Consider the following 20161-nt stretch of genomic DNA (forward strand, 5'->3'; position numbering starts at 1 on the left):
ATTGCATAATTGGTTAGTGGAGTGAAAAGGGGTTACAGCGATCAGACACGTAGTTTAGGCTCAGGCACAGACAGAGTTGGCATCCTTGCTAAGAGGGTCATGGGTGTGGTGGCGCACTTTGAATGCATCCATCGAATCGCCCGAGTGGAGGACTGTAACCAGGAGATGGGACTAGGATGAGATGGGATGGGATGGGGGGTCACATCCGCTTCTTTTTTATTCGAAAGACGTTTCGAGATGTTGACTTAATAATCTGATCTGTTTCCTTTCCTTCTTCCATTTCATCATCGTTCTGTCTTCTTTCTAACCTTATTTCTGCTCTTTCCTCACCAACCCGCGATAGAGATATCCGGGTGTTACGCTCCTTAATCCCCAACCTTAACTTTAACCTACATTCTATGAGTCCATCATCATGCTTCCAGCGATGAACCGCTTCGCACGCATCGCGCTAGCCGTGGTTGCTGTGCTCTTCGTATTCGCTATCTTGGTATCTTACCAAGGTCCTGAGAGCTTCAAAGAACATCTACCAAGCACAGATTGGCACTGGCCTTCGAAAGGCGAGAATGCTACTATCGACGAACCTCCAAAGCCCACAGACGTTGCTGGCGCCGTTGGTGCTGGCGAGGAGGACGCCGAGGATGCAAAGGATCCCAACAGAGATATCTCCTACGATTTGACGAGACCACCCACCGCGGGCTGCGAGAACATTGTCAACGACCTCCAGCAGCGCCTCATCCACGCCTACCAAGAGCGTTTCAAGGGAATCCGTTACGCCAACATCTGGGGTTATCTCGAGACGGAGAACAAGGGCGACGCTGCCATCTGGTCCGCCCAGCAGATTCTGCTCAGCATTCTTGGAATTGAAACCATGGAAGCCTGCCGGTAAGATATATCTGTCACGTTAAACAACGTCAGTGATACTGATGTGATACAGCTTTATGTACAAGGATTGCGACATCAAAAAGTTCCGCCAGAAGCTTGAGGAGCACCGTCCCCACTCTGGTATCATCATGGCTGGTGGTGGTAACTTTAACGATTACTACTGGGAGGACCAACCTTCGCGAATGAACATGATTGAAAACTTCCAGAACATCTCCATTCGAGCTTTCCCCCAGAGTATCTACATGCATAACCCCGAGAGGATTGAGAAGACACGCAAGTCTTTTAACAAGCACCACGATCTACAATTGGCTGCTCGTGACAAGCCCAGCTACGATTGGCTTATGGACAACTTTGGCAACTCCGAGGGCATCCAGAGCGACCTTGTTCCTGATATTGCTTTCATGTGGGGTAACCGATCTGATTTTAGACACAATACCAAGAAGACGTAAGTTGTTCTTTATTTGCCTTTTGAATATGTAAGCTGACTCTATTTAGTCATGATATTCTGATTCTTGCCCGAAAGGACGCCGAGATTTCTGATGGTGACTCTGGCGACATTGAGTTTGGCGAGGGTAAGGTCGATCTTGGCGGCAGCATCGGCAACGTAACCTACAACAAGGTGGACTGGAAGTTCACTAAGACCCCCTCCATCGATGACGAGGGCGTTCGTGAGCAGGGCAAGAACCAGCGTGCTTGGGCCAAGTCGATGGCTGGCTTCGACCTCCTTGGGTCAGCTCACTTTGTCATTACCGATCGTCTTCACGGTCACATTCTCTCCACCGTCATCGGCGTTCCTCATGTGTTGATGGACAGCAAGTTGGGTAAGAACCTCAACTTCCACAACACCTGGACGCGCGATTGCGCTTGTACCAAGATCACAAAGAGCATCGACTCTGCTTTTGATGTCGCTCGCATGTTCTTCGAGCAGGAGGTCAAGGATGGTGTCAGGGCTGTTGATGATATAACACCCGTGCCCACGCCCAAGGCTGAGGCTTCTACAGAAGGCGAGGCTGTCCCAAACAGCTCATAACGACGGACTAGTTTCCAAAACTAGAATTCATGTTTCACTAGCTGGTATTGGGGTGTTTTCGTTATTGTTACTTACTATTGGTGTTTTTGTTTCGCATTGAGAGATTGTCATGACCTGGCTGATGGGATATTATCTGTTATCTTGAAGAGGATAACCATTGCCTCATCTTTTCTCGTCATGATGGAACATGGTCATGGCACGGTTTGGCTCTGGACAGGGTTTTGAATGGGGAACAGGACAGGGGATACCATGCACAGCGGGCGCTACTATTTTGTCTTAATTTCGTCACCGCATCTTAGATTTTTCGTCTCATATCACCATCACCATCATGTTTATCTACCGAACGGGGAAGATTGATGGCAGGACAAAAAAGCAACATAGGATATCATGCATACAAGTGTACAATACAAATAAGAACAACAACAAAAATAGCACAAAACATTTATCACGTCACTTTGGAGGCTGTTCAAGTCTCATGTTTTTACTTTAACGGCCACATCCGGACCCAATATTCGCAAACACGATCGAGACAACTACGTGCCTCTATTTACTGCCAAGCTTCTACCCCCTCCTTGGATCAAATGTCCTTACTCAGGTTTCACATAATCAGCATTAGCGGAGACGATTGCCTATCTTCATCAAAGCGTTGTCCACTTTTCCTCTGACTCCGCGCTTTGCACTTTGCTCAAGATGGCTGGGTTTAATCGGGGCTGCAGTATTATAGCAATGTAACACAACGCGATAGCGTAACCCTGACTGGTGGCCTGACCGTTTCGCCTCTCACTATTCGAGAAGTACAGAGAAGAGAGAAAAGGGAAGCACGGAGGGAACAAGTACCGCAAGCTAAGACCTTGCTTGGATCGTCCCTTTACGCTGAAACACTCCTGGTGATCCTGACTCGAATACTTAGCCATTGAGGCGACTCTATGGTATTATCACGTGGAGAACATTCTACGTTGAGAAGGATGAGCATAGGATGGGAAATTGAACACAAAGATGAGGGGGAGAAGAGATGGTTCTCCGTGGCTGGATTGAAAACTTGATTGTTAACCTTGGCCTTGCACTCGCTTGCGACTACGTTCTTGGCTTTACCTGCAAGTAGTTACTTTCTGTATGTAACGACTACGAAGCGAAGAGAACCGAGAAGAGTAATGATACCTGACTATAGGTATTGCACATAGTCAACCACAGCGAAAGAACCCTGGTGGTTGCAGCGGTAATAAAACAAATCACACTATTCTGTAGATACACATAGACTTAAAAATTGGCTTATTTGTTTGAGTTTTAGTAAGGGGTGTTTTCTAGCGAATGGACTATCATTACAGGGAAGATAGCCGCTACAGGAGGCAGGAGCGGTAGTTTGATCAACAGTTGTATTTCCCAGCGTGTGGAGGATAGAGATACTACATACGTCATTTTGCGAGCTGCACCCTCTAATTGCATATTTATGCACCGGACCGTGTCCTGATAGATGCACACCCTTTGTTGTAAAGTTAAGCGCTAGGTTTGCCAAAACCCATCTAAATCTACCTACATACACACAGCACCTATTTTCTCTCCCGCTCCGCCTTGTTACAGCTGCCATGCTTTAAACCGCGATACTGAACGCTCCCAAACCCAAACCCAAACCTCCAAGCTCAGCGCAGTGATCAGGGCCCTCCGATCCGATGGCGGTACTTCGGTTGTGCTTCAGACCAAGGCCGGCAAACTGGGGGTCCTGGGGGCATATGGAGAATTGGCGACAGGGAAGGATATGACCCTCGAGGATTATCACTGGACAGACGCCGATGAGAGCCAAGATTGAAGTAGCAGTGAACCAAGGCTAAATGGTGTGGCGCCAGATTTCGGGTCTCCAGTCTCCTCAGGTTCCCTGCCATGCTAACGCGTCCGATCCATAGTGAGCCCCTTTTCACTTTACACCCACAACCAATTGGCCGCCCACTTGCCTTTTTCCCACCATCCCGTGCCTTGTCCTGCATTGTATGTATTGCGTCTGCAGCCTGGGGGACCTGTCTCGTGTTAGCTCGGGAAATAGACTTGACATCCGTCAGCGGGATCGATCAACAAAACCTCCGGGCAACCCATCCAACACACAAACTCCCCTCTTACAAGAGTTTATTTTCTTGTTCTTTGCTTGTTTTCCTTGTCCGAATAGAGACAACCGAGAGACCCTTGGAAGCTTCGCCTAAAGCAGCTTCAGACATTCGTTTACCCGCTTTTGAACTTGTTGTTTATTTCTCATTACCTCTTCAACTCTTTTCTCTTTACTTGTCTCTTCGTATTCTATTCATTACATCTTGTCGACACAAACATAATACATTGTCACAATGGCAGCCGCCGAACAACAGCAGGTCGAGAACCGACCTCCACCTTCACGAATGAGAGTCGCCCTGGTGGTACTCTTCCATTCATCATGTGCTATCTGGAGCACTATTCTTTCCAAGTCTGCCCTCAATGGTGTTGAAGCACCAGTCACATTGCTTGCGCTGCAGACTACGATACAGGTCTTGCTACTCACTGTTATCGGATTGGCTACAGGATGGATCAAGCTATACAGACCTCTTAACGTATGTGACTACACAACACCTTCGATACGAAGGACATTTTGCTAACATATTCAAGGCTTGGATTGCCCTACTACCTCTTACGGTCGCGCGTCTTATCGGTATCTTAGCCAAGACATACTGTCTCGCTTCAGTCAACGCCTCCGTCTACCAAATCGCCCGTGGTCTGCTTTTGCCGTTCACTCTCTTCCTGTCGCTGTTGGTTCTCCGACCTCGTCCTTACTACCCTCCCATCTCCCTCGTCGGCTGCGCCATGGTCATGGCTGGTTTCGGAACCGGCATGATGGCCGACTATAGCCAGATGCTCACTTCAGGTAAGGGTGTCCTGCTCGGTGTCGGATCCAGTTTCACCACTGCTGTCGAGTCCGTCGTTGTCAAGCGCTTCCTCGGTAAGAGCCAGGAGGGTATGTGGCAGATGGTTTGGATGTCCAACTGCATGGCTGTCCTCTTCTACATCCCTCTCTTCCCTCTCTCGGGTGAGATGAACACCATGAGCAGCCTCTTTACTGTCGAGTCTATGGACGTTGCCCGCCAGTTCCTCAGCTCCGCCTGCTTGACTGGTGTCTCGGCTTTCCTCCTCACCATCGCCACCTTCATGCAGATCGAGGTTACCAGCCCCACGACTCACATGATTGTCACCGCCGCCCGAGGTGTCGCTCAGAGTTCTCTCGCCGTTGTGCTCCTTGGCGAACTTCTCACTGCCGACCGCGCCGGCAGCATGGCTCTCATCCTTGCCGGAAGCGCCCTCTACGGTTGGGCCCGCGACCGATACCAGCAGGCCAAGAAGGCCGCTGGCAGCTACCAACTACTTCCTCGCGAAGAGGAAGGTCGCGCCGAAATGGCCGACAACAAGGAAGCTAAGGATGTCAAATCATAAGATTTTCCTATCTCCCATATATAACACAAACACATATATACCATCTCCTTAATTTCCTTTCTCATTCTTGGGCATGGCGGCTTTATCATGACAGGTGTTTGGATGACAAGATTCTTTTTGGCATACTTCTTTCAGCTTCTACATACCTTAGACATAGAGACGTTTTACTATGCAATCTAGGGTGTATCTAGTCGACTATATCTTCTCCCTCCGCAGTGCGCAACGAGGGAGATGTTTCAAAATAAAATTACAGATAAATGAATAACTTGTTTGGTGCAGTGATCGTGTCCATGCTATATCTGGTGATAGGTTATTAAGCTTTCGAGAAGAAAGAGCAATGACCTCAGCAGCATCATTACCCTAGAAACCGTGGCTGTAAATATGTTGAAGATTTGCTTTGCATTGACCACCGACACGGGTTCCATTTAGACTTTGTTGTTGGTTCGATGCCAGATCTCGACTCTATATTGGCGCCGCAGTTCTAGAACATGACCCCGCTACCCAATTATTCACTATTTCTGTCTTTTCGCAACCAAACTGCCGGATTCGATCTCACGCAAGGGAGACGTAAGAATGCGGCCTGTGGGAGCATTGTTTTTGAGACTACCTACCATCAGCCACCCGCTGGACTATCAAATCGAGACATGGGGAGACTGACATCACTGGAATGCGGAAAAATCTGGGGTTTAAGTGGTATTTCATGGTTGTATTTTTTTTTCTTATTGCTTATTGCTTATTGCTTTCCTATTGTCTTTCAATGTACTGAGAAACCGTATATTAAGAATGTTTTGTTCATGCGTGGGTAATAGTAAAATAAAAACTCTCGAATCATAGAGCCGCTCATCCTTGATTCCCGATCATGTAAAATGGTGCCGCGTAATTGTACAGTTAAAAGCAAAATAGCAAGAATCCCAATAAATCATATCTAATTGCGCGTTTCTCCATGCTTAGTTGTTGTTGTATCTCTCGAAAGCCTCCTCGATCCAAGCCTTGGTGTTGGCGTGGTTGTCCTCGAGGAGCTTTTTTGTCAGATCCCTCACGGCTTGTCTTCGCTTAAGGAAGCCGTCTCGGTCGTCAATTACTCGCTCGATGACATCCATCTCGCCCTCACCTGGTCGGGCCAACCAAGTAGCCTCGCGAGGCATGTAAGAGTAAGCCTTGAGCAGCTCCTCTGTCGCAACGATGGGGGCTCCTGCGATCAGGGATGCGGGAATAGTCGAGGAAGCCTTGCGGTCGAAGTATGTATCAGAGGCGAACGCAGGAAGGAGAGCGAACGACTTGGACAGCAGAGTGTAGAAGTCGGGGTATGAAAGACCCTGATCGAAGTGGACGTGGTCCTTAACATGGTCAGGGACCTCAGGAGGAGTACCATGTCCGATAACATGGAGGCTGACGTTCTTGGGGCTGTGGCCCTCGGCCTCCTCGCCAGCCTTTCGAACAACGCTGCCGAGATGGTTGAAAATACCGTTGTAGTCGCGTCGGCCGGAAGAGTAATCACCCTGGAGAGACAGAGAGATGCCGGGCTGGAGATCAGGGTCGGGGATCTGGACGGGGAAGACCGGGGGAATAACTCGGGTGGTGAGGTTGGCAGCGGTGTGCCACTTGGGAATGGTATCGTTGAGGAAGAAGTCGACAGTGTGCTGGCTCAGACCGACAAAGTCGACGCGCTGGTGCTCAGCAAAGCTTCGGACAGCCTGGACGTACTTGCCCTGAGCCCATCGATCGGCGTGGTGGATGGTACAGAAGAGATGAGTGCTGGCGGTCTTGAGGAGCTTGACGATAGGGTCGGCGCCACGGTCAAGATCAAACTCGCAGGTGGTGGACACGAGGATGTGAGGGGGGTTCTCGGTGACAGCGCTGGCGAACTTGTCCCACTTGTTGATGGTGATGTTGGCGGGGAGGCTGAAGTTGCCCATGATGTCCTGCATTTGGAAGCGCTGGTTGGCGAAGTAGACGTCGAGCTGAGAGCCTTCCTGGCCACCGAAAGCGTGCATCAAGGCAGCAGCGACTTCGTCGTGAGTACCGGAGGACTCTGTGAGGACGATGCGCAGAGGCTCATTGGGGTCCTTGGCGGGAGCCTTTTTGCTGTTACCCATCCAAGATGAGAGGACGCCATCGTCGGTGGTGAAAGGAATCTTCCAGCCGTTGGGAGGTCGAGGAATGGATGACCAGGTATCTTCACGGAGGAAGACGAAGAAGACGACGAGCGCAAGGAGGATTGCGACCCAGAGCAGCGAATAGAATCGCCGAGGAAGAGCGACGGCCATTTTGTTTGTGAGGTCTTTTTGAAACCTTTTCTTTATCTGTATGAACGAACGAACGATTTAAAGGTCGATTGATGGATGTTGAAAGAGAGAAATATCAAAGCATCACAAACCCTCGACCGGCGGGAAAGGATGGGGGGAGAAGAAGATTAGAAAAGTTCAAGTTCGGTTCGAGCAGGGACAAAAAAGAAGCCAAGAGATATTTTTTTGTACCTGCGAGGCGAGGGGGAAGAATGGTAAGGTTGGACGACAAGGACCAAGAGGGGGGTAGGGAAATATGATAGAATAATAACGAGGAATAAGGTAGGATAAGAATGGGTAATAGGGGGTCACAGTACTAAAAAGGTGATGGATGGGACTGGACGCGCAAGCGGGTCTCCAGTTGGCTCTCTGTAAGTAAGCACCTCAACACCTAACTTTGGTGCTAGGCAGAGAGATGTTTAAAGAAGCAGGTACCCAAAAAGCTTAGTTTCTCGTATGCAAGAGCGGGAATTGAGTTGAGAAAAGGAAATGATTGCATTTGAAAATACGCCTCGACCAATCCCTTGTGCTTATTTTCTTTCTCTTTACAGTCAATGCTAATCTTTGCTATCATCTTATCCCCACCACTAACTTTTGTAGACGCAGGTGGCTTTCAATAGTCGCGATCCGTTTAAACCAAATGCGATATACAGTCTTGCCGGCAATAGAAAAGAATAGAAGCAGGTGATGGGATTGATTTGTTGGCAGAGGTTCCGTTCTGACGCGAAAAGCGTCAAAGGGTTAGGGGCATTGAGACAAAATTTACGGGGGTTCCGTCGCGAACGCTCCAGGGGTTGGGGTTGACAATCGTAAGAGGCGGGCTGCCGCAGAAATAAGAAAAAGCTTGGTATTTAGCCTGAAGCAGAGTTTGGACCTGTCAAACTTAAGGTGAGCGCTTTACAGGGGAGATGCAAGTTGTTCACATGCCAGTAGTAGGTAATTAATATATATCTACAGTGCTTTCTTTCGCTCGCCTCAACTTGATACCGCCTTGAATCTGTTTCTCATTCTTGAAACTGTTCCCCCCACACGCACTTCAAAATGACACAAAACATGTTCGGGTAGGCAGGTTTGAGACAGAATCTACAGAGAAGGGTGGCTGCCTTTCTTCCCGATACGCCACACTGGAGCCAACAAGATTCGAGATCTAGCATCTCTTGCCAAGCTTTCTTAGTCGAAATCCGGACACTGGAGAGACTTGCCATTCAAGAGAGTGAGGCTCGTTTCTTAAAAGTGATGCAATAATAGACGTTGAGCTTGGACTGTTTCGTGATACATACTTGTTGACGACCCATGGACGTTGCTGCTGCGTTTTTAGAATGCATCATCACTCTTAGTCTTTGGGCTAGTCTTTACCACCAAACTACAGTATCAGCATAGAGTCATGGGCTAGTCTTGGACAACAAAGGGGTTGAGAAGCAGGAAAACGGGTCACTTTATTGACTGGCTTACAATCCTCGAGCAATCCCGCGAATCCTTCCATTTTGTTCAGTGATATTCAGGAGACTGACCCAGTATTATAACGAGCTTATCAGCCAAGGTTGTTGATGAGCTTAAAAAGTGTCTAGGTGTGTGTTTGGGCCTTGAAGTTCTTTGTCGCAGAGTGTCTCGGCATAAGTCCAGTCGTTTTTGCAAGCTGAGACTTTCTTTCTCTCTGGTTGGTGAAGATTGACGGATTGAAGGTGGTTGACGCTAATTCATCTCGGTCCCTGTTCATTAAACAACGGTCCGCCCCCCAATTTACCTGTCACCCCCTATTTTAATTGCATCCAATCTTTTGAAACACGCAGCCTTATCATTGTGAATCCTCCTTATTCGCGCTTGTTCTGTAAAAACTCGGTGTGATTGTGAGTGATAGTCTTGTTACTGTAGCATAGAAGCTACTGCAGTCCTTGAGGAACTAGCAAGGGGGATCCTAAATGACAGCCGTTGTTGTGAAACCTATTCAGTGCTTGTCCTCTTTTTTCCTTTTCTTTTCTCTTCCCCTGTCAGAATGAAGCATTTAATCTATCTGCATCGGTAGACTTGGCACACCCTCCCGATCGCGCTACACCCTATGCGGCTTATAGTGGTTTATGAAGAATAAGTGAATATGCAGTTATGCATTTATGCATCATTCATACAATCACTCTTCCCCGCTAAGACGATATGGAGAATAAACTCGTGTGGCAGTTCTGCTTCGCCCTGGCAACTCGTGTGGCTTGCATACACTTTGACCAGTGGCATTGATCCCTGACCCTCTATTAAAAGTCTTCGTGTCTTTATTTGGTTCATGTCGCCACCGTTTGCGGCTTCCAGAAATATCTTCAGATCCTTATTGGAGGATGATCAAGATCTGGCGCACCCACTAACGGCGGAAGCGAAGGGTGTTGGCGTGCATGGTATGACATTCAACACAAGGGAAACATTTGTACGCATCAGATTGTGTCTGCGGGAATACCGCCCAGAATCCTCATTCTATTGTCGTCTACTGGGTGACCGGGAGAGGCGTATGCAGCATTCCAGAAGACTGCAGATTGCAATCATCATACGCGTGGTGTCTTGGCTTATTCGTCATGATTGATCATGTCAGTCAGAGGCCTGATTTCTCCTCCACTAGTCAACCGCACCAACCGAATCTATTCAGTAGCTAAGTGGCCGCTTATTCTCGTATTACAAGACCATCTCGGCCGAGTTCGAAGGTTCCATTTCGTTATACGACATTCGCCCACTACTCCTCATACCAGTCCCGCAGCTTCATCCCGTTCTTCTCGGGTAGCATGACATGTACTATCCCAACAAGAATAGTCGTCACCAGGTCGCATGCGGGTATGATGTGATGTACGTCCTGATGTTCACATCCGGGGATAACCCGGCATAAGGATTCGTATACGCTCCACAAGCAAGTACATGCAGTACGAGGAACCACATGGCCTCTACCCGTACGCCACGTTACCTGGGCTCTACGCTACATTGACGATACCCTCATTTCCACTCCGCTGGGTCATCTCGCGGCTAAGCATCCAGTTGCTGGCCTTGTACATAGCGTAGTTGGGCACGCGATCTGAAGAACCCGTATCCAGCATTCCGGGATCTATACCGTTAGTGGGGACCCCTGATCTGTCATGATGTCCAAACGACCCTTGTTGAAGTGTTGGAGCTAGTCGGTTCTTCGGCAGCTGTAATACGAAGCTGGGGTATGAGCAGCGTTGTGAACAGGAGTGGTTACGAAGTGCACTAAAACAGAACACACCACCATATATTCCTTTATCGAATATCATCGATTAGGCTATAATCAAGATCTTATGATCAAGTCAGCTTCGTTCCAGAAGACGTGGAGCTTTGGTTCCCGGGATGCCACGGTGGATGCTACGATCTTAACAGTTGAGATCGTCGAGGTCCGGGTCGAGGAACTGGGGAGAGAGGCGTTGCACTAGCAATAGCTCTGATTGCTTCCATTGCACGCTTCTGTACTTCTTGTAAGTGACTGTAGATAGTGTTGGTATGTTATGTAAGTCTTGCTTGTGACCGTGAAGTCAAGTACACTGCAGCTCATGTTGCGTATAAGATCTTGCAAAGCTCAAAGCCTACGCCTGACGATGCACACACTCTCTCGTGTTGTATAGGGGAATTCTTCTACCTTGTGTGTTACGATTGCGATATTTCGTGCATAAAGCCTCAATGTCATAGTTGTCTCTTTGAGTCGTTCTCTAAAGTAAACACCATCGACAAACCAAGTCAGACAGGATGGGTTCCTTACGTCTTACAGTGATCGAGTATTATTCACTGCATATATTAGAATAGAAAACTTCTTGTATATTGCAACTTCTCTTCATGGTGGCAATGCCAGTTGTTCGTCGTTAGTCCGAATTGTGCCAACCTCTATCAGAACGAATTCTATACTGATATCTGAAGGGCATATCCAAGTCTATGTATGAAATAACCCCTGTAGCATGGAGCAGTCTGGTCTACAAGAAATCCCAGTCCCAAGTCTCATCTAGATCCATCAAAGCGTCCCAGTCCACTTCATCGCCTTCCCCATTCGAAGCTACACTGCCAAACGAATCACCTTGGCCAAGATCCATACCACATCCAGCCTGTGTCCAAGAAGGTAGGTCGTCAGATGCGGCACCCAAGGCAGTCGACAGTCGTTCCACGGATAGAGAACCGTTGTCTGCCGGAGGAGAAATATGAAGTGATGAGTTGAATGTCGAGGTGTCGATAAGGGGATGGTTGACAGGGATCTCAAACGACTCGTTGGCTGCATTGTCAAGCATCTGCTGTACATCCGAGTTGACACGATTTCCATGCTGTAATGTGCGTTCAGCTTTGTCGCCCTGCCGCTTGAGTTCCTCTTCACGATGCTTTTCTGTTTCTGCATATAGCTTCATGAGAGATTTCCACAAATACCCCGTCTTCATATCCTTGGTTGCTCTCTCTTTCAATGCTGCGGTAGCGCTCCACGCATCTTCAAGCTCGTGAGTCCAGGGATGTTGGGATACCTGACGCAAGAAGACACCCATTGCATGCCACGGCATCTGTCCCTGTAACTGCCAGCGCCATTTCTCCCATGAAGGCTCTGATTTGAGGAGCTGGACGCAACGGATGACTTCCATGGATGGGCGAAGCAGTTCATCCGTTGGCGGCTGGTCCCTTGATCGACGCCGGATGACGAGCTCGACTTTGGCGAAGAAGAGTTTTGCCATTGTTCTGATGAAGGAATCCCATGGTTTACTTGGCTGGAGGTGCTGGAAGTATGTGTTTTCGACTTTTTGTTTCAGGGCGTTGAACAGGCCGAGCCGTGTTTCGAGGGAATTTGTCCTGTCGGGCCGTATGGCTTGAGTGAGGTACCATAGCTCACAGCGGATGAGACAAAGAGTTACACCTGTTGAGTCTTGGCTAGGATTAGGTGTTTGAGATGTTGAGCTGTCCAGATCAATGTCATTCGTATTTGTCGGGAGTCCTGTGCTAAAGGATGCTGGCGCAATGGACAAGTCTGAAGCGTCGGGCCGTCGACTGGCAGAGTCGACGAAGCAGATCTGCCACCATAAGCGACGTCTGATTTCCCTTTGAAGCTGGCTTTGCTGATCTGAATTGTGTTCTTGATGAAGCCCCGCTCCCTTTGCCAATCTTAGGACTAACCCCGTCAACGGAAATACTTTATCTTGAGCGCCGATGTTTGGTAGCAGAGATAGGTATATGACCAATGCTTGCAGAACAGTGATGTCTTTTGATGATAAAAAGTTGACACGAGCAAGAGCCTGTTCCGTACCGAATTGGTATCGTTGCAGAAGCTGTTCTTTGGGTGTGTTGAAGTTGTAAGCGACCGTCTCATCATCTAGAGACGTGATGGCAGCAAGTGAGATAGCAAACAACAAGGCTTCTGTAGTAGATCCGCATGAACTAAAATTCCCCTTTAGGTCTTTGATGCTCTTCTCAACGGTTGGGACGTGTAGAATCTTGATGAAGGGATCTACATTCTCAACATAGGTCTGCCAGATGAATAGCATCTGGGAGGGCATGGGGTTCAGGCCATCGAGAGCTTTTGAGAAGTCTGCGCTTCCAAATACAAAACCCAGATGGCTCAGAGGCGACGGATTTCCATTGGCAGTTGGTTCTGACATGATTGAGGTGTTTGATGGATCAGAGTAGTCAGCTACGTCGTGAACTGCTTGAAGGATGTTGTCAACCTGTGATTGTTAGCTGGGTACTGCAAGCTGTCTGGGACTGTTGTACTTACTTCGGAGCAAAATACAGACCAGAACCTATTTCCAACGTGTAGTCCACCGTCTTTGTCAACGACAAGACGACCGAAATCTTCACCTTCATCTGTCGAGTCAGCAACAGCAGATGACGTAGCCCAGGACGAGTTTGTTGCAGAAGCATCCACTGTTATCTGCTTCTGATGCGATGCTCCGATATTGGCCCCATTTTCATCCTCAACCTGCGCTGCGAGCTCCGTGACGACTGACTCCAGACGACGTAGACGACCGAGTAATTCGGATTGTTTCTGCGCTGGTGTTTTGGATGTAGAAGGACCGCGGTTGCGACGGGGGATACGGCCTGTCACGGGGAAGTGACAATCGATCTTGTTCTTTACACAATTGGAACAAGGGTCTTTTCTGTCACAGCGAATCTTGCGACGACGGCAGATTACACAGCTCCAGATTTTTAGAGTGGTTTCATCTTGGGGTGATGATGATGATGGTCGGTCCATCGGTGGTTATAAGCTCCGACTATAGAGATAGGGAAGTATGTGTTGATTGCGGTGATGAGGGATATAGCGGTCAATTGAAGCAAATGTATAGTGGATGAATTGATCAGATGCTAATTCTGTCTTTTGTCAGCTTATCAAAGTCATCCTTCAAAGATAAAAGGTACTGATCGGGGATCGACTTCGGACACGGCGTTCGGCCATGACCCCTGTCACGGGAGGATACTCGGCCACTCAACCGAGTGCAGACAACACTAACAGTAAATACATGTTATCACACCTACATCTGTATGACATTGACTGTACATTTGATAGATGACTTCAGTGATAGCACAAGTCCAGCACCGACACCGAGCATCATGGTTCACGTATAAAGAAGATAAACAAAAAGGGAATATACCCGTAACAGTATCATCATTCTCAATAATCACAATTAAATCCAACAAACACACAAGAGTAGTAACCCACACGACTCAACATGGCCAAGACTGTAGTAATCCTCGGAGCAGGCTGGGCAGGTCTACCACTTACACACAAGCTCCTCAAATACACTCTCCCTAAGATCTCAAACCTGAAAGTCGTCCTCGTCTCACCAAACACTCACTTTTTCTGGAACGTCGCCGCCACTCGTGGCATCATCCCAGACGCTATTCCCGATCAGCAGCTCTTCCTACCCATCAAACCTGCATTTGACCAATACCCCCACGCGAACTTTGAGTTTGTTCTTGGGAAAGCAGACAAGGTTGTCGTAGAGTTGGGCCGTGTTCATGTGGCCTGCAGTGACGGATCTACGAAGGAAATTAACTATGATGAACTCGTCATCGCGACTGGCTCTTCCATGGCCAGTGGCCTCCCACTGAAGCCTGTCGGGACACATGAGCAAACAATGTCTGCTTGGACACAGCTGAAGAGTCAGGTTGGACATGCAAAGTCAATCATAGTATCTGGGGCTGGTGCGACAGGAATTGAGGTCGCGGGAGAATTGGCAGCGAGATATGGCTCTTCAAAGGACATCACACTCATCATCAGTGGTGATCAACCTTTGGAAGGGGCTCTCGAGTCTGTTCGAACATCTGTTACAAGAGACCTCACAACTCTTGGAGTGAAGCTCATTCATAACGCGCGTGTAAACGAAGCGAAGAAGAGCCAAGACGATCGAGAGACTGAACTACTCTTGTCAAATGGGACTATACTCAAGACCGATCTTTACTTGGCACTCCACGGCATCAAACTCAACACATCCTTTGTACCGCCCAAATTCCTGGATGACAAAGGGAACACCCGAATCGACCAAAATATGCGTGTCGTCGGGTCAAAGAACATCTGGGCCATCGGCGATGTTGGCGATATTGATCCCAAGCAATTGACAGTCACGGACAACCAGATCATCCACTTGGCAGCGGCTCTAGACTCAGTTCTTACGGGAGAAACAAAAATTAAACCATATGAGCCTTCGACGAAAAAGATGATCTTTGTGTCGCTGGGGAAGAAGTATGCGACTGGGCAGATTGGAAACTGGAAGTTGTTCTCGTTTATGGTGTCGTGGGTTAAAGGAAGGAAGTTGTTTGTCGACACAGCGGAGGGGTATGTTGGTGGAAAACATTTGAGACATGAATCTATGTAGTTCTTTATGTTGTCTTCTCCCTTCTTTTTTTGATTAGCTTTTGAGTCTGGTTCCATTACATAGAGAGTATTTCGATCGTCGGCGGTCAAGTCTTAGTGACCGCGCTCATGAAGTTGAACCTCGCAGCTTATCCATGTAGTATTAATTTGTAATAGACAATTGATAGTAAACAATAATTGTTATTCCTTGTTTTTTCTATTATGCGGTGGCTTGCATGTCTGTTGATGCGACCAAGTGAATACGCCTAATACGCCGGAATACGCTATATCATCAAAATGAATACGCCAATTGACTCCACTGAAGATTTGAAGAAGCTATCGTACTGGGGAAAATTAATTTTAATGCTTACGCCAAGATATTATGCTTATTTCACTTACAAAGATTGAGCCACAGTGCGCTCAGGATGCTGCGTATAGGGCTGAGGCAGGACAGCTTGACTTATACGCAACGATAGATGGATACTGAGGCATTGAATAGAAACAAGACTACCTCATATGTTCAAGATTAAGTATATAAGTCAGTCTATCTCTAGTAGTTTTTGTTCAAATCAGCAGCTCATCACTCAACAGCCTTCACACAACCACCACAACCACCACAACCACTTTCGTACTATTACGATTTACACTATGTTCTCCAACGTCAAGCTCTCCATCATCACTGCCTTTCTGGCTTATTCGCCCCTTGCAACTGCTGCCCCTCAGGGTAAAGACATGAGCACCAAGACCAGTCTGGTCACCAAGCTGCGACTAGCTGACAGGTACGTTCTACTCTTAAGCTCTCATTCATGGTGATACTAACATATAGATAGTGTTGTTGATCGCTACAACCTCCTACCCGAGGACAAGGACTTCCACTTTAGCTTTAATAGTACCCCGGCCCGTTTTGCCAATGGCAAAACGTTCCCTGCTCTTACTGGAACTGGAATTAGTCTGGCTGCTGCTGAAATTCCAGGTATGCATCTGTACTCCATACTTATTGTAGAACTTTACTGACTGAGTCAGGCTGCTCCATGATCGCAGTCCACACCCACCCTCGAGCAGCAGAGCTCTTTGCTGTTATATCCGGCCACCTCTACACCGAAGCCGTGCCCGAAGGCGGCGTCCTCGATGCTGAAGGCAAGCCTCGTGTCATCAGGAACGAGCTCGGTGCTGGTGAAGCAACTATCTTTTATCAAGGAGCGATGCACTACCAAATCAACACCGAGTGCGATGCCGCTTTTGCGCTGGCTGCTTTCCCGTCCGAGGATGCTGGTGCTGCTGGTGTTGCGGCTGGACTCTTCTCTGTCAAAAACGAGGCTCTGGTCAACACTTTTGGAGAGGTTATCGAGGGTGATGATATTGATAAGATTAGGGATAGTATATCCAAGGATGCTGGTTTCAAGGTTGATCAATGCCTTTCCAAGTGTGGTAAGCAGAAGCGTCAGGCTTAGAGGGTTTAAGTTGCTGGATCTCTCTTTCTTTCTTTGCTATGTTCCGCAAGTGGAATATATAAACTAGTTTGACTTTTTGTTTTATGAATCAGATAGACGTCGTTGTGGTAGTGTTATAGACTCTCATTGAGCATTGTTGAGAAATCAATGGTGTTTTCTGCCTTGTTACCGGGATTCGAATCCTTCAAGGACCCTTAACGTCATTAAGGCTGACAGGTGATGTGCAATAACAGGGAATCTGCATAGCCACCATTTACTTATAAGGTTAATCGTGCCCAAGCTTTTGACTACCTTGGCTTTGATTTGCATCTGATATCGTTGTTTCATTTACCTAGAAAATACTCGGTGGGCCTTCGTACATAATATCTTAGCTTTGCAGTACTAACACACATGACAGATCATGGCAAATAAACAAGGCAACGGAGCCGGATATTTACGACAGCAACAAATGGCTAATAAACCACCCGAACAAGATCACAAATCGCGAAAAGCAATGGGCAGTACAGCTCATTGGTGGAGTGCATTCGTGACGTGTCTTTGCTTCCCTTGTGCGTCAGGAGGAGGCATGTAAGGAGTTTGGGTCAATATACAGTCTACTGGATAATTTATTCAACATTTAATAATGCTCTTGTTTCTGTTTCCATAAAACGGAGTGACTCAAATATCCGCATCAGAATAGTGGCTTGTTCTCGGATGAATTCTACACCGACTCCAACCGAAGGTATTCCCAAATAGCGTTCCCGGGTGGAACCGGATTCAGCCGCAGTCACCTGGTTCAATACTTTAACCAGGTATAACATGACATGATGGCTCAAGGTCTTGGGTATTTAAATACAGTAAATAGTCTCAATTTATTCATTATAGCATATCTAATACAAAATGGCATTACGCAGCCTCTCTCAGAAAATACTCGCTACATCTTTTGCAGCTGCAGTTACCGCAGGCGGCGTCTACAGCTTCACAGTCTCAAACCGCGTTTCCCTGGTCGATAAGAACCTCGTCACTCGTTCTCAGGATATACCAGAGTCCTTTATCACGTCCAACTCTGCTGGTCAGATGCTCAATGCTAAAAAGCACGTCTATCACTCTGACTGGCGCTTCATCACACTCGATATACCAACTGAATATGAAAACGTCTCCGACCAAGTTTTGCTGGCCAAATTTGTCAAGGGCTTCTTTGCAGGGGCTGTAATAAGGCCTGAGAGGGTTGCTCTGCAAACAGTTGGGACAGATCTTGTTCATTTTTCAAGTAAGGCTCTCTTGAATTCTTCTTAAAGTCAAAATGTTGATCTCGAAACAGAACAAGCACCAGTTCCAAGAACAAATCTCTGGTCTCTTCAAGATATACCAGAAACGAACTTACTCCCAATCAACTCTGTGCTGTTCGGTGTTTTCCAAGTCCTTGACTCACGAATTGCTGACTTGGAAACCACTAAAAACTCGACAAAGCAAACGGAGAGCTATGTCGATTTTGGATTTGGCGACGACAGCACTGCATTCGCTGGTGTTCACAGGTTCACTGTTGTGAGACCAAGAGCAGACGGTAACAGTAAAAGGCAAAAGGTTCAGATTCATTTCCAAAACATGACGTGTAATCCAACCGTCAACAAGCATCTGGGTCCCCAGTGGCTGATGGACTTGCATGAAATTTATGCGGATTACTTATTCAGGGACGGTGTTGCAGAGATAAAAAGGTGGATGGGCCAGTAGATAGTATCTGGACGACGAAACAAATACTCTCTCCTCATATATTAATAATAAATGTCTACGCAGCTTCTACTAAGACTGGACCTTCTGGCAACTTGCTACCAGCAATATTACATTGTCTAAACAGACGAACCTCATCCTCCGCAAAAGCCCCAACGACCGAATGGATCAACCCTCTGTTGTGGAAAAGAACAAGGTCTCCTTGTTCCCAGTCGTGAGGGTACACCTTTTCGGGTGCAATACCAGGACGTTGAAGATCATGCACCCGCTTGCGAACCTCGACGAGATCATCAATTAACGTGCCGTCAGCAAGATGCAGCTTTCGAACGGCAGAGGGGTGTACTTGAAGAGCTAAGCGGCCCGTAACGGGGTTACGCCAGCACATGGGAAGAACTTGGATCTTGTCTTCCTCAATGAGAGGCAACTTGTCGAGAGGAATCTCTTTTCCTTCAGAGACCAGGCCTAAACCATCGGAGCGGGATTTTGCACTGCTCATCCACACGTACGGATGTGGGGCATATTCAGCCTTTGTAGTGCGCACAAACTCTTTATTTTCAGGCGAGAGTTGGTCGTACATGGCGTAACCTGACACGAAAGCGGTCGTACCGAGTGGCACAGTCATCTCCTCATCCGAGCCGTCGTCATAGACAAGAGTCTGCTTACGACCGCCCGGAACACGAACGGCGAGGAGAGACGTGACAACAGGGGGAGCAAGGCCGTACAGAGCAGCGTCAATATGCCATCTGTAGAACCTGGTGAGATCAAGGTCCTTCTCATCCGGAATAGTAGTTGCATGGAATGTGCGATGATGAGGATGTCTGAGCTGGATATTCTTCAGACCCTCGTACTCTTCAACGAAGCCGTTGCCAATGACTTGGACTTGGGGTTGATGAGGAATGGTCTTGAGATCAGGATGCAGGATTGATCGCTTTGCATCGATGGTTTTTCCATGGCCGTATGAACCTGCAGCTTCAGGGTCGAAGCGACGAGTGATTTCAAACTGAGCTTTGGGCGAAACGTGGCTTTGGTTCTTGAAGACGAGAACTTGATGGGTGAAGAGAGCTTGACGGATCACATCAAAGTCGGCATCTGAGAGAAAAGTCAGCGGCTGATGGCTTGGACTTTGGTGATGTCGTTTCTTACCAGAGGAGGTTACCGATTTTACGGGTATTCTCCCATTTATTTGATTATTCACGTGTATATCTGATCTTACCAGTCATGTTTTCAATATCGACGTTTGATACGATTGCGCCGAAGTCGATGCTTGACTTAGCTGAAGAAGAAATAGGTGTAACTGTGATTTGAGTTGACATTTTGCTGTTGATTCTGTGATTGTTTGTATAGATGAGATATCGACTGGCGAGAGGTTGATGAGGTCTTTTATATATATTTCTATACGCGATTACGCCTAGCGGGTCGCGGCGGTCGCCTATCTTTTGTTATCTTGTAGATCTTTATCTTGTGGTTGAGTAATCTCTTAGTATGACTTGGTAAATACATCATATACCATAGCACAGTATTTGTTTTGTCCTTCTCATTTGATGAAATCTGTGTCTGGAAGTTTACAATA

At 47.6% G+C, this 20161-nt stretch overlaps 8 protein-coding genes across 8 annotated transcripts; 5 read left to right on the forward strand and 3 right to left on the reverse strand.

Annotated features, from left to right (window-relative positions):
• The first annotated feature begins 147 nt into the window (after positions 1–147).
• On the forward strand, positions 148–2376 carry EDB82DRAFT_485220 (polysaccharide pyruvyl transferase-domain-containing protein). Its single transcript, XM_025731311.2, has 3 exons — positions 148–882; positions 935–1327; positions 1378–2376. The coding sequence occupies exons 1-3, from the start codon at positions 413–415 to the stop codon at positions 1910–1912; spliced, it is 1398 nt and encodes a 465-aa protein (XP_025590348.1). The 5' UTR covers positions 148–412; the 3' UTR covers positions 1913–2376.
• A 1689-nt stretch (positions 2377–4065) lies between these two features.
• On the forward strand, positions 4066–5597 carry EDB82DRAFT_33504 (uncharacterized protein). Its single transcript, XM_025731309.2, has 2 exons — positions 4066–4479; positions 4535–5597. The coding sequence occupies exons 1-2, from the start codon at positions 4240–4242 to the stop codon at positions 5351–5353; spliced, it is 1059 nt and encodes a 352-aa protein (XP_025590347.1). The 5' UTR covers positions 4066–4239; the 3' UTR covers positions 5354–5597.
• Positions 5598–6230: 633 nt separating this feature from the next.
• Positions 6231–7831, reverse strand: EDB82DRAFT_33506 (uncharacterized protein). The gene has a single exon (XM_025731308.2). It carries the CDS (start codon positions 7618–7620, stop codon positions 6301–6303), a length of 1320 nt encoding a protein of 439 aa, XP_025590346.1. The 5' UTR covers positions 7621–7831; the 3' UTR covers positions 6231–6300.
• Positions 7832–11420: 3589 nt separating this feature from the next.
• Positions 11421–13987, reverse strand: EDB82DRAFT_570898 (uncharacterized protein). The gene is made up of 2 exons (XM_025731307.2): positions 13358–13987; positions 11421–13307 (listed from the first exon to the last, which is right to left on the reverse strand). The coding sequence occupies exons 1-2, from the start codon at positions 13832–13834 to the stop codon at positions 11586–11588; spliced, it is 2199 nt and encodes a 732-aa protein (XP_025590345.1). The 5' UTR covers positions 13835–13987; the 3' UTR covers positions 11421–11585.
• A 158-nt stretch (positions 13988–14145) lies between these two features.
• On the forward strand, positions 14146–15610 carry EDB82DRAFT_485232 (uncharacterized protein). The gene has a single exon (XM_025731306.2). It carries the CDS (start codon positions 14310–14312, stop codon positions 15453–15455), a length of 1146 nt encoding a protein of 381 aa, XP_025590344.2. The 5' UTR covers positions 14146–14309; the 3' UTR covers positions 15456–15610.
• A 471-nt stretch (positions 15611–16081) lies between these two features.
• EDB82DRAFT_519855 (RmlC-like cupin domain-containing protein) lies at positions 16082–16884 on the forward strand (the record flags this gene model as incomplete). The annotated part of the gene is made up of 3 exons (XM_025731305.1): positions 16082–16212; positions 16264–16406; positions 16457–16884. 3 exons carry the CDS (start codon positions 16082–16084, stop codon positions 16882–16884), a joined length of 702 nt encoding a protein of 233 aa, XP_025590343.1.
• A 691-nt stretch (positions 16885–17575) lies between these two features.
• EDB82DRAFT_33561 (uncharacterized protein) lies at positions 17576–18622 on the forward strand. Its single transcript, XM_025731304.2, has 2 exons — positions 17576–18133; positions 18185–18622. Exons 1-2 carry the CDS (start codon positions 17764–17766, stop codon positions 18592–18594), a joined length of 780 nt encoding a protein of 259 aa, XP_025590342.1. The 5' UTR covers positions 17576–17763; the 3' UTR covers positions 18595–18622.
• EDB82DRAFT_550227 (uncharacterized protein) lies at positions 18363–19904 on the reverse strand (the record flags this gene model as incomplete). Its single annotated transcript, XM_025731303.2, has 2 exons — positions 18363–19680; positions 19805–19904. The coding sequence occupies 2 exons, from the start codon at positions 19902–19904 to the stop codon at positions 18650–18652; spliced, it is 1131 nt and encodes a 376-aa protein (XP_025590341.1). The 3' UTR covers positions 18363–18649.
• Between the last annotated feature and the right edge of the window lie 257 nt (positions 19905–20161).

Source organism: Fusarium venenatum (genome assembly GCF_020744135.1).
Source record: "Fusarium venenatum strain MPI-CAGE-CH-0201 chromosome Unknown EDB82scaffold_1, whole genome shotgun sequence".
Taxonomy (NCBI): Eukaryota; Fungi; Ascomycota; class Sordariomycetes; order Hypocreales; family Nectriaceae; genus Fusarium; species Fusarium venenatum.

Bases quoted from the DNA above. Each gene is read 5' to 3' on its own strand.
- EDB82DRAFT_33506 (XM_025731308.2), bottom strand. From the start codon at position 7,620: ATGGCCGTCGCTCTTCCTCGGCGATTCTATTCGCTGCTCTGGGTCGCA.
- EDB82DRAFT_570898 (XM_025731307.2), bottom strand. From the start codon at position 13,834: ATGGACCGACCATCATCATCATCACCCCAAGATGAAACCACTCTAAAA. The intron at 13,308-13,357 runs GTAAGTACAACA...TAACAATCACAG, and splicing joins GGTCTGTATTTTGCTCCGAA to GTTGACAACATCCTTCAAGC.
- EDB82DRAFT_33561 (XM_025731304.2), top strand. From the start codon at position 17,764: ATGGCATTACGCAGCCTCTCTCAGAAAATACTCGCTACATCTTTTGCA. The intron at 18,134-18,184 runs GTAAGGCTCTCT...ATCTCGAAACAG, and splicing joins AGATCTTGTTCATTTTTCAA to AACAAGCACCAGTTCCAAGA.
- EDB82DRAFT_33504 (XM_025731309.2), top strand. From the start codon at position 4,240: ATGGCAGCCGCCGAACAACAGCAGGTCGAGAACCGACCTCCACCTTCA. The intron at 4,480-4,534 runs GTATGTGACTAC...AACATATTCAAG, and splicing joins AGCTATACAGACCTCTTAAC to GCTTGGATTGCCCTACTACC.
- EDB82DRAFT_485232 (XM_025731306.2), top strand. From the start codon at position 14,310: ATGGCCAAGACTGTAGTAATCCTCGGAGCAGGCTGGGCAGGTCTACCA.
- EDB82DRAFT_485220 (XM_025731311.2), top strand. From the start codon at position 413: ATGCTTCCAGCGATGAACCGCTTCGCACGCATCGCGCTAGCCGTGGTT. The intron at 883-934 runs GTAAGATATATC...GATGTGATACAG, and splicing joins GAAACCATGGAAGCCTGCCG to CTTTATGTACAAGGATTGCG. The intron at 1,328-1,377 runs GTAAGTTGTTCT...GACTCTATTTAG, and splicing joins AGACACAATACCAAGAAGAC to TCATGATATTCTGATTCTTG.